The sequence below is a fragment of the Scyliorhinus canicula genome, chromosome 11 (genome assembly GCF_902713615.1).
Source record: "Scyliorhinus canicula chromosome 11, sScyCan1.1, whole genome shotgun sequence".
NCBI lineage: Eukaryota > Metazoa > Chordata > Chondrichthyes > Carcharhiniformes > Scyliorhinidae > Scyliorhinus > Scyliorhinus canicula.
In genome coordinates, this window is record NC_052156.1 from 143,969,981 (window position 1) to 143,983,071 (window position 13,091).

General features: G+C 43.0%; 1 protein-coding gene across 7 annotated transcripts in view; it reads right to left on the bottom strand.

The window, feature by feature from the left end:
• Positions 1 to 13,091, bottom strand: part of LOC119973455 (plexin-B2-like) — a 290,890-nt gene that overhangs the window by 82,284 nt on the left and 195,515 nt on the right. For all 7 annotated transcript variants that reach the window (XM_038811623.1, XM_038811619.1, XM_038811625.1 and 4 more), the window contains one exon: positions 7,602 to 7,781. In XM_038811623.1, coding sequence (XP_038667551.1) covers positions 7,602 to 7,781 — 180 coding nt within the window. The remainder of the gene's footprint in view (positions 1 to 7,601; positions 7,782 to 13,091) is intronic.

Consider the following 13,091-nt stretch of genomic DNA (forward strand, 5'->3'; position numbering starts at 1 on the left):
GACCAGTCCATAAGAGGATCGTTTAGGAGTCTGGTAACAACCGAGAAGAAGCTGTTTTTTAATCCGTTTTCCCAGACTTTTGTATCTCCTGCCCAATGGAAGAAGTTAGAAGAGTGAATAAGCCAGGTGGGAGGGGTCTTTGATTATGCTGCCTGCTTTTTCAAGGCAGCGGGAGCAATGGATGGGAGGCGGGTTTGTGTGATGGACACACACTAGCCAAGGGGGCCTTCTCTTGTAGACGTATCCATGAAACAAACTTTGGTCCAAGGCCAAACCTCTCCAATACTGTAAAGATATTTCCACTTCACACTATCAAATGCCTTCTTGGCATCCAAAGGCACCACCACCTCTGGATCTGGCCCCACAGGTGGGGAGAGACTACATTTAACAGGCACTGGATGTTAGATGACAACTGCCGGCCCTTAACAAATCCTGTCTGATCGTCACCAATCACACCAGGGAGGTAAGGCTCTAACCTCATTGCTAGCACCTTAGCCAATCTTGGCATCACCATTCAGCAATGAAAAAGGATGGTATGATCAACATTCCACATAATACTTGTCTTTCTTCAACAGTAGGTAAATTGATGCCTGTACTAGTGTCGCAGGAAGGGAGCTCCAGGTCAGAGTGTCAAAACGTGACCACCAGCAATGCGACCAACTGCCCGGCAAACCTCTCACAAAACTCCCCCAGAGATCCATCCCAGCACAGAGGCTTTACCTGTTTGCATCAGCCCTATCATTGCTAAGACTTCCCCAGGACGCAGCAGCGCCTCTAACTCTTCGCATTCCTCCTCCCAGAGCACAGGAAATTCCAGACCCTTCAAAATTGCCAACATAACGACACCCCCACCCCGTCCTCCGGAGCAGGCACCAGTGTGCCGCTCGAGTCCCTGACCTGAATGATCTCCCAGGAGGCCACCCGCCGTCTCAACTGGTGAGCCAGGAGGTGGCTGGTCTTCTCCCCACGTTATAAATACCTCCTCTCGAGCACTACAGCTGGCGCATCACCTTACCCATAGATAATTGTGTCTGCAGTTTTTTCCTGTTCGCCAGGAACTCCCGGGTAGGATCACTAATACATGCGGACTACACTCCAGAATATTGTCAACTAGCTTCTATTGCTCTTCTCTTACCTCCCTATCCATGTGCACCTTGTATAATATAATCTCCCCTCCAGTAACTGCTTTCTGTTATGTTGTGTTGTGGCCATAGTACAGGTGCACACAGAACATCTAGTTCCTTGACTAGTTGATGATTTATTAACAATATTAACACGTGGAAAGATAACTAAAAAATTGTGATACAGACTGTGACGAATAAACAAATTCAGTGGATTCTCCTGGAGCTACTTCTAGTGCGACTACCTCATGTACATCTTACTACCAACTGCAGTTATTTCAAGTCACATGATAGATCTTTATCACCACCAGCTGGCTGGAGGTCACATTGTTAACTATATACAGAACCGTGCACAGGCATATCACCACATCTTCCTTCCTCTGGAACGGTTAGCATTTACATCCAAATGTAACAAAAATGTCTTACAAAACATGATCTGCATCACAATGTTACGCATGTCATGTGTACAAACGCAACTATGCTTTACACAACATGATATGCCGGATAATTTTAAATGGCTGGTTTCGCTCACTGAGCTAAATCGCTGGCTTTTAAAGCAGACCAAGCAGGCCAGCAGCACGGTTCGATTCCCGTACCAGCCTCCCCGGACAGGCGCCGGAATGTGGCAACTAGGGGCTTTTCACAGTAACTTCATTGAAGCCTACTTGTGACAATAAGTGATTTTCATTTCATTTCATTTCAAATGTGTCCCTTGTGCACAGCTTATTTGATATTCACAACGGCATTGTCCCGTTGGTCTTCTGAACTTTGATCGGCTGCGTGATGTTGTTTTAACTTTCGGAAGATTGGTTTTCTGGCTGGTCTTTTTCATATGACCAATTTTCAGTCACTGTGTACGCCATCTTAAAGCTTTCACACATATCATTGCTCGTGACCACCTCGTCACTCCCGCCAAACCACCTGAATAGCATTTCTTGGTCGTCCTCTTCTAGCTTATCACCTCCATCTCCACTTTCCTCAGCGTAAACATGGTTGTTGTAATTATCATCGTAGTAATCATCATTGGCGTCATTATCATATGCAATGGCTTTTCCTGTAAGTGCGTCATTGCACGTATAATTATGTGTTCATGCAAGAAGTGACCAATTTCAAAGTCAACCGCGAGTTTTGCTGCAAAACTCATCCAGCACTCTATGCTCTGGAACTTCCGGAGGATTGAAAAAGTTTAAGAAAGAGTCATTTGGTACAGTTTTCGTAACTGTTTTACCAGTGCTCCGACCCTTCTGCTTCTGCTTCATTTTAATGGTTTTCAGTGTGAAGTTTTTTTCCTTTCTTCCAGTCGATCTGGCACCCTGTGCATCCTGTGATTTCTAGTTCGTCAAAGAATAAAAAGTCTAACTTGTCAGGCCGTGACTCCAGCTGGTATACTTTTGTGACTACCTCATTTGTGAAATATTCATTTGGCTCGAACTTAACTCCAGAGTGAAGCTCATTTGCTGTTCAGGCTCTGAACATTTTATGTTTACAAGTTGCAGAGGCTTTAAGATAGGCTCATCATGCTCCTGTATCATGTCGCTGAGCATATTCACATTTTTGAAGATTGTTAACCAGAATTCTGGAATTCCCTTTGGATCCTCCATCTCTTCATCCGATTTATCTTCTTCCACTTTAACTTCCGCTTGTATCACATTGGATAACTGTGCCATTGTACTTTGTTTTGAGTTGCAACAATCTTCTGTCACTGCGCTGTCTGGAATGTACAGTTGCTCAACTAGGGTCAGGGCATCATATGCGTCCACTCCTATGATGGACTCGCGCTTCGTGTCCACAACGGAAAATGCTACGATGTGACGTCTGTTGCGTACCCAAACTTCCAAGTTCATATGCTCCCAGCGGCTCAATCTGATGCCCATTGTAATCTTTCAGTAGTCTGGTTTGATTGACAACTTCTGATTTAACTAGCAGCCTGTTCAAATCAGACAAACTATGAAGGTTGGCCCTCGCTCCAGTGTCGAGCTTGCATTTGATCATTGTGGCATTCAGCATCACTGGAATAGTCCATCCGTCTTCGATGGTGTCAACGCCACCAACACTATTGCCATAACTGGCCAGTAGGACTTCTTCGCTCTGTATATTTGGAGTCATCATGTCCTTAGACAAAATCAGGTCAATGAAAAATGGGTCTTCAATGGACATCTCAACATTTGCATTGATTGTTCCTGTTTGGTCCACTGCAGATCGTGAAAAACAATGTTTCGCAAAATGATTTGTTCGGCCACACCTGGAACTCACCTTTCCAATACTGGACATTGCCGTGGTCCATGTCAATTGCCACATCTCTGGCTTAAAATGGCAGATACGGTCAGCTGCTTAAAATGGCTGCCCGCATTGAGAACACATTTCTTATTTGACTGCATCACAGTGATGGCGCTGGTATCTTCTTCCAGATTGGTGCCAAAATATTTTAGGTTGAGCATATTGGTCTGCGGTGCAGCTAGCTCACTTGCATTGCAATTCCTGATAGGGTTTTCTAATTGAAGCTCTTCTTTTTGGGTACATGTAAGAAATATATAACGTTCACATGTCTTATTTTTCTTCGGAGAGTAATGCAGATCAAAATACTTTATTACTGCATCGTAGCTCTTGCTTGCCTCTTCGCTATCAAACGTGAAGGTATTGTAAATTTCTATTGCTTGAGGGCCTGCTATCTTGAGCAGCAACCAATACGCCTCTCGTCAGACTGTGCCTTCAGGCCAAGGGCTGTAATATAGAATCCGAATTGCTGCTTAAAAGCACGCCAGTTCTCAGCTATATTACCAGTGACTTGAAGCTAGTCGGGTGCTTTCAAACCTTCCATCTCGAACTGCACAGTCTTTGAATCACAGGCATTGAGTTTCAGTTGCCCATAGTTTACCAGGTAGGCAGAAGAATTTTCTCTTTTCTTTCTTCAGCCTGTTTTGTCCCGTCTTCTCCGTCATTATCTTTAATTGTTCAACACGCTTGGTACCATATTATGTTTTGAGTTATGGCTATCGTACAGATTACATAGAACATCTAGTTCCTTGACTAGTAAGATAGTTTATTAACAATATTAACACGTGAAAAGACAACTAACAAATTGTGATACAGACAATAACAAATAAATGAAGTTGCTGAATTCTCCTGGAGCTACTTCTTTCTATTGCGACTAACCTCAGATACGTCTTACTGCAAACTGGCAGGTATTTCAAGTCAGGTGAGAGATCTCGATCATCAACAGCAGGTATAACGCTTCCTTTGGCTTATTAAAGGCCGCCCAGTTCTTCGGCAGCTCTGTTCCGATGCCTTGATATATCTGGATGATGCTCCCTTTCCATCTCGAATCTCTTTGGCTCCCTTCAGAATGCCTCCACCCACTTCTCTCGAAAGCTGTGGAATCTTATAACAAGTGCCTGTGGCAGTTCATTTTCCAAGGTTTCTGTCGATGGGCCCTATAACCTCCCAACAGAGGGGACATCTGTCCATCCACCCCGCCCCCCTCCCAAACTATCGAACATCTGAAAAGAAATACTCAGTGTGATTCGGGCCCTTCATCCCCTCTGGCAGTCCCACAATTTGGAGATTTAGTCTCCTTGATCTGTCTTTCAGGCCATCCTCTTTTGCCCTCAGGATCTTGTTTCTCTCCCACATCAATGAGATCTCAGTCTCTAACGAGCCGATTTGATTGCTGTGCATCGACAAAGTTTCTTCCACTCCCTTCGACATTTTTCCATTCTCTTTCACAGCCGAAGGATTTCCACTTGCACCTTTCTTTCCACCAGCCTTTTTTGGAGACTTTCGACATTCTTTCCTCGGCAGGCATACTAACCCTTTAGATGGGCCGAGTTGGTTCACCAAAATTCCTCGGGAAAACAAGTACCCTGGCGGGAGGTACCCAGTCTGCTACCTTCTCCTCCATGCCACCACCGGAAGACTCAGTTGTCTCTTCCATGGTCTCATCTCTAAATCTGAAACCATCCCAGCTACCAAAGATATTTTTTCCTTTGATCCTTCAGATTACATTAAACCTCACTTGCTCTTGGAATGTAAGAGCTAAAACATTACATCCTGATTGCTGATACCTTTGACAATTAGCTGTTCAGAGCTGAACGCAGCCATTTAATATTCACCCACCTTCAACCAACCACATGCACTCTTAATCACACAAACACTTCTAGGTCAGAACAAAGTTCCTGTTTTTAAACTTGGATACGAAGTCTCACCAACACTGATACATCTCCCGCCTGAAAATAAAATCTTAGATAATAATCTAATTACTATAAAGCCCAATCATTCCGGTATGACTAATACAAATGAAGTTACGGTAAAGAAAGTCATTGTTTTGTGCTCTACCACAGCTGGTACGATCAGCAGATATGTTGTTCAATACCAGTGCCAACCCTCTTCATCAGAAATTCTATTTACAGAACTACATTAGTGAGTGAATTGTTTAAAGTCAACCCGAGTCAAGGTAGAGATGTGCATAGTGGACCACTTAACATCTTCAGTCTTATGACTGACTTTCATTGCTTTGTTCTGAAAATTTGTCAATTTCAAAAAATCTGGGTTAGAGAACATTTACTTTAAACAGATTTCACCTTGATCGGTGGTTAATAAGTAGTTCCTTTTTCTACTTGGGTTTGAAACTTCTTACACAACCTAGGTGTGATATGTGCATCAGATAGATGTCTCCATACCCTTGGAGTCAATCATTCACCAATTCTTCAAGAATATTGGATGTCTTATGCATACTCAGTTCCGATGCCAAGGAAATCCAAATTGTTCCCCAACTTTTTACTGTGACCTTCCTGCGCTGGCTCATGCAAGATACTGACAGTCAAGCCAAGATTAGCTACAATATTTTAGATTCATCTCATAATTCCTTTCCTCTTATAGTTGCAAGTTTTATTAAACCCCAAGCTTGTTGTCTTCTAATCAAAGTTTCCTCACTGATCCTTTTTAATATTCTTTGCAGCATCCTCAAATTGCTTCACTGAATTATAGATCACAGAATCATAGACTCTCTACAGTGCAGAAGGAGGCCTTTTGGCCCATCGAGTTTGCACCGACCCTTGGAAAGGGTACCCTACCTAGGCCTACGCCCTGACCCTTTCCCCGCAGCCTTTTGGACACTGAGGGGCATTTTAGCATGGTCAATCCACCTAACCTGCACATTTTTGGACTGTGGGAGGAAACTGGAGCACCTGGAGGAAATCCACGCAGACACGGGGAGAACGTGCAAACTCCACACAGTCACCCGAGGCCAGAATAGAACCCGGATCTCTGGCACTGTGAGGCAACAGTGCTAACCACTGTGTCACCATGCTGCCCTAAGCTTCACTCAGGTTTTTCCAATTAGAAGGTATATATATTAGGCGTTATCCAGGCGATGGGAAGAGAATGAAGAAAGAGGCTGTGGTCATCCAATATTTCAAGTTCTAACATTTCAGGTTTTCAAAAGAAAATTCCTTGGAGCATATGAATACACATTGCATGATGCTTGCCACTACCAGAGCTTCATTTTCGAGGATGTGGTTTTAAAATTGATAGCCATTGCTGCTCAAATTTAAATTAATGACTCATATCCAGCAGATGTCACATTTAGGCAAGTAAAGTTTATTTATTTTTTAATTCAAGAAGGAATTCAAAGGAAGGTCAACATATCTGCACTGAGTATGATCTTTTTCGCAAGTTATATTCAAACTCCCCTACTACAAAATTATCAGAAATTGTTAGATCATCTTCACTGAAGGACGATTCAAGGAGTAAATACAAAATAAAACATGCCCCTAGTCTTGATACAGATCAGAGAAAAGTTAAACTGGTCACCAAAATAAAAAATCAGGTCCAGAATCTAGATCAAGGAACTGAAGATTTGGAACCAGAGATAAGCATACTGATATTATTTGAAAGGCAGCAAAGATCCCGCTTTTCCAAAGCAGAAATGTATTTTCCCATTTGACTGGCAAATTAAAATTTCCACGGCAGATTCCACATGTGCGTTTTTCTACAAAATAAGGGAAGCTTTTACTCAAAGTCTTACTGTAATGACTTATGATGTGGAGAAGCCGGCGTTGGACTGGGGTGAGCACAGTAAGAAGTCTTACAACACCAGGTTAAAGTCCAACAGGTTTGTTTCAAACACGAGCTTTCGGAGCACTGCTCCTTCCTTAGGTGAGGAATTTAATCACGGAGCTGCGCTCCGAAAGCTCGTGTTTGAAACAAACCTGTTGGACTTTAACCTGGTGTTGTAAGACTTCTTACTGTAATGACTTAGACCAGGCCTTTGAGATTGGCCAATTGGAATACGAGTTCCCTGATTAGTGGCCCCAATTAGTGGCCAAGGAACCCCTTTCTCTGTATATAACAGGGAGCGTCAGATCCTCTGGACTCCCAGTGTAGACAGCAAGCTGAATGCACATGGCCGTCCTGCTGTTGGTTCAGTTAATAAAAGGAATTCTGATGAAGGGACTGCTACCTCTGTGAACGTATTACACTTACCTTATGAATTTCTCCTTTCACATCGCCCAAAAAGGCTATTGTATTTTCATTCTCCACAGTTACAGCTATTGCTGATAAGTTTGTATCATATCGTTTCATTGATTTAGCAGCAATTCCTTTTTTACTTGCAATGGGATATGGAAGATGTTCACCACTGCAAGGATGCAACTTTGCTTGTCCCTGAGGTAGCAGGGGGAAAAAAAGAATTAAAGTTAGCTTTTATTCCAAATCAACATAGACAAGTAAACAAACATTTTTGTTGGTGATATTGAAGTACTGCTTTTGTGAAATGAATACACTAATTAAAAGTTGTCTTCTGCAGAAGAGTTTAGAAAAATAACTGTACCCAGTACGAACCGCAGAATAAGATTAATTGCCTTACCATTTCTGCATGATGTGGTTCTGCTATCTTTGGGCCTACCTTTAAAACAAAATCTAAGTACATGTCCCAGATACTGTAGGCCAGGGGTGGGCAAACTTTTCCGTGCAAGGGCCACATTCAGAAATTCACAATTCACAAAGGGCCGCATAGTATATTAAGTAAAATAATTACTTCACCCGGTTATGATTCTGGGCGCCTCATATAGAACATAGAATGGTACAGCACAGAACAGGCCCTTCGGCCCTCGACGTTGTGCCGAGCAATGATCACCCTACTCAAGTCAACGTATCCACCCTATACCAGTAAGTAACCCAACAGCCCCCCCCATTAACCTTAAAAAAAATTTAAAAAAAAAAAAAAATGTTTAAAAAAAATTTTTTTTTTTTTTTTTTTTAATGACTTGGTGGGCCGCAGAAATACCTTTGGCGGGCCGCATGCGGCCCGCGGGCCGTAGTTTGCCCACCCCTGCTGTAGGCTAAAAAATAAAAAGGGCACCAGTAGGTCAACCATCACAATCCACTTCATTTTTACTTCCATCCATCCACTGAAATTGGAAGTTCCCCCGAGTATCTCTCAAGTTCACATATTCCTAAGATTTGTTTTTAAATTTAAAGTACCCAATTCATTTTTTTTTCCAATTAAGGGGAAATTTAGCCCAGTCAATCCACTTACCCTGCCCATCTTTGTGTTGTGGGGGTGAGACCCACACAGACCCAGGGAAAATGTGCAAACTCCACACGGACAGTGACCTGGGGCCGGGTCCTCAGCGCCGTGAGGCAGCAGTGTTAACCACTGCGCCACCGTGCTGGCCAACCTATTCCCATGATAACCAAGTCATATGCTACACTAGGAACTGTTGAATGATGGCAATGAGGTGTACATTATATATTGCACTTTCCAGGGAGCATTTGAAGGATGCCTCAACTGCAGTGAAAGTGAATGCTGCGAGAGGAAAGGGAAATTCTTTGGCTCTCATCAGAATCTTTGATCTTAATTCCATTAACCTCCCCACATGTTTTCACTGTCTTAGTCGATAGCTGGGAGATCTCAGAAAAATCAATGGACTCCAAGCCAAGTTTGCACAATTATTAATGAAGGAAGACTTGCATTTATGCAGCGCTCTTTATGACCACTAGGCAACTCAAAATGGTGTGCAGCAAATTAAGAACTTCTAAAATTGTAATGTGTGAAACGCAGCACTCAATTTAAGCACCGCAAACACCCACAATGTGATGGGATGTTGATTGAGGAATAGCTATTGACCAGGAACACCAGGGATAACTCTCTTGCTCATCTTTGAAATAGTGCCATGGGATCTATGCCATTCATCCAAGCAGGCTGATGGATCTTTGGTTTACAATTTCACCCTCCGATAACCATACAGTGCTCCCTCACGGCTGTACTGGAATGTCAACCTGGATTTTTGTGCTCAAGTCCTGCAGTGGGGTTTGAGCCCAGAACCCCGTGACTCAGAGGCAAGGGGCTACCTACAGAAGTTGCAGTTGACATTTTGGATGTGACACTGGCCATGACATTTCTCCCCACCTCATTATCTGGGAACTGAACATTTACATTGTGTCCAAAGTTTGTTGTGTCTACACAGATCACAGTGGGCTTGAATTGTGTTTTCTGATTCAATGCAAGTTGAATAATCCCAGCCAAATCAGTGGATTATAAATTAATGGCTGTTATATTAAGCCTGCACAATGTTCTAGTCAGAAGACATTTTGGACCACATGTTAAAATTTGGTCAAGCAAGTCAGTCAATCTCTTTAGGTGGTGCAGAGAAAAGCCAAAAGATTAAACGGAACAGTAGTAGATGCACTGATTCTGCTAACCTGCTGTATCATTTTGTCAGCATTGGCAGTCACATCAGTTAGATCCAAATTTCTGACCATTTCTTGCAATCCGTAATTGCTTACTGGCGCTATAGGCATCTCCTTTATAAGTATATCAGTTGATTGCACATCAATTGCCTTGTTAGGTTCCACATTTGACAATTCCAAATCTCTTTTCATTCAGGCATTTTATCTCGTCTTGTATTCAATTTACCCTGGTCACAGCTCCAGATTGCACAATGCAGGGTAAGGTAGGAAGGAGCGCAGAAGGCTGGAGGAAAGGAGTGTGGCAGCCACACTGGATACACACCCAATCACACTGGATACTTAAAGATTCTAATATTTCAATGCAGATCTGAAGATTGCTATTCCAATTGGAGGATACATTCTAGAACATTCATTGCTGTTGGAAGTCAGACATCAATGGAGCTCTGTATGGGCAAACATTTCTCTCATCTCCTTGCAGGTACATTGCCTTATTCTTGCAACGACCTACTCAGAACGCACCAGTCCACAGAATTTGGAATAGGTTCACAAAGGGGGCAGAGAAGGGCAGGGCACAATTCCAGTTGCACAATGGCATCATGGAATTTCCCCCAAATATGTTCACTTGTTCTGAATGCACTGGATCACAATGGATAGGGCTCAGGAGGTCATTTAGCCCATTCTTGAATGCTTCAGTTGAACCCGTCTTCACCACACTCTCAAGAAGTGCATTCCAGAGCCTTGACACCCGCTATGTTAAACATTTTCTCTCCCTATCACTAATCGCTTTAAAATCAGTGTCATCTCATTTTCGATTTTTCCACAAGCGGGAACAGTTTTTCCCTATTCACTTTGTCCAGACCGCTCATGATTTTGAATACCTCTATCAAATCTCCTCTCAGCCTTCTTTTCTCTCAGGAAAACAGCCCTAACTTCCTCAATCTATCTTCACAATGGAAGTTCCTCACCTCTGGAACAATTTTGGCAAATCTTTTCTGCAGTCTCTAATGCCTTCACATACTGCCTAAAGTTCAGCACCCAGAACTGCATCCAATACTTCAGCTGAGGCCAACCTGGTGCCTTGAATAGGTTCAGCATAACCACCTTGTTCTTGTATTCCATGCCCCTATTAATAAAGCCCTGGATATTGTTGCTCTATTAACCGCTTTCTCCACCTGTCCTGCCACCATGCACATATACATCCAGGTCCCTCTGTTCTTTCACCCCCCCCCCCCCCCCCCCCATCCCCCCCCCCCGCTTTTTGAATTATCCCCTTGATATTGTCTTTCTGTGATTCCTGAACCAAAAGGAGGAATCAATTTTTATTCATACTGTCAATTCCCTTAAATTTTAAAACCGCTTTGATATGACTGTCCCTTAACTATACAATGTTCAGGTAACAGAAACCATTTTTTTCAAATCTTTCATTGCAGGCAAATATTTTCATCCCATCAGAGTGAATTGTTGCTGGACTTTCTACCATACCAATGTATTTATCCATATTAAATCCAAAATCAGCAAGTGCTCTTCGTGTATTTTGACAGATTGGCAGACACATTGCAAAGAGTTCTGAAGTCAAGTAAACAAGTTCAATATTCTTATATAGATACATAGAAGATAGGAGCAGGAGGAGGCCTTTTGGCCCTTCGAGCCTGCTCCACCATTTATCATGGCAGATCATCAAACTCAATAGCCTAATCCCGCTTTCTCCCCATAGCCTTTGATCCCATTCACCACCAAGTGCTATATCTAACCGCCTGTTTAATATATTCAATGTTTTGACAACAACTACTTCCTGTGGTAATGAATTCCACAGGCTCACCACTCTTTGGGTGAAGAAATGTCTCCTGATCTCTGTCCGAAATGGTTTACCCTGAATCCTCAGACTGTGAACCCTGGTTCTGGACACATCCACCATTGGGACATCTTCCCTACATCTACCCTGTCTAGTCCTGTTAGAATTTTATAAGTCTCTGAGATTCCCTCTTCATTCTTCTGAACTCCAATGAGAACAAAACCAACCTAGTCAATCTCTCCTCATATGACAATCCCACAATCCTTGGAATCAGTCTGGTAAACCTTCGCTGCACTCCCTCAGAAAAGGAGACCAAAACTGCACACAATATTCTAGATGTTGGCCTCACCAAGGCTCTATATAATTGCAACAAACATCCCTGCTCCTGTACTCGAAACCTCTCGCAATGAAGGCCAACATACCATTAGCCTTCTTTATCGCCTGCTGCACCTGCATGCTTACCTTCAGCGACTGGTGTACAAGGACACCCAGGTCCCGCTGCATACTCCCCTCTCCCAATTTACAACCATTCAGGTGTTTTTGCTTCCAAAATGAATAACCTCACACTTATCCAAATTGTATTGCATCTGCCATTGATTTGCCCACCTGCCCAACCGGTCAAATCACACTGTGGGGCATCTGCATCCTCGTCACAGTTTACCCTCCCACCCAACTTGTTATCATCTGCAAACTTTGAGATGTTACATTTTGTTCCCTCATTCAAATCATTAATATGGATGATGGAACAAAATGTAACATCTCAAAGTTTGCAGTTATCTGCATGACAATTTAAATGCGCAACATTAACTTTTGTGCTTCCAAACTATACTCTACAGGCAGTTTGCATTGTCTCATGTTCTGTGTAATATGCTAAACTATTGTAGCACACAGGGACAACACGGTGGCGCAGTGGTTAGCACTGCTGCCTCACGGCGCCGAAGTCCCAGGTTCGATCCCGGCCCTGGGTCACTGTCCGTGTGGAGTTTGCACTGTCTCCCCAAGTCTGCCTGGATTTCGCCCCCACAACCTAAAGATGTGCAGGGTAGGTGGATTGGCCACGCTAAATTGCCCCTTAATTGGAAAAATGAATTGGGTATTCTAAAAAGTTTTTAAAAAACTATTGTAGCACACTAAAATGCATCCAGTGGACTTTTGATCTGTTTTTGTACCTGCAAACTAATTTTTAAAATGTGTCTTGGAGCACAAATAACGTTGCTTATCTATTCCCCCTAGTGCCTCCCTTTTTACACATTTTTTTTAAATTTAGAGTACCCCAATTCATTTTTCCAATTAAGGGGCAATTTAGCGTGGCCAATCCACCTAATCTGCACATCTTTGAAACCCATGCAAACACGGGGAGAATGTGCAAACTCCACACAGTGACCCAAAACCTGAGACCTCGGTACCGTTAGACAACAGGGCTAACCCACTGCACCACCATGTTGCCCCCCTGTTTACAATTCTTATATCCAGAGTGTATTGCCTCATAT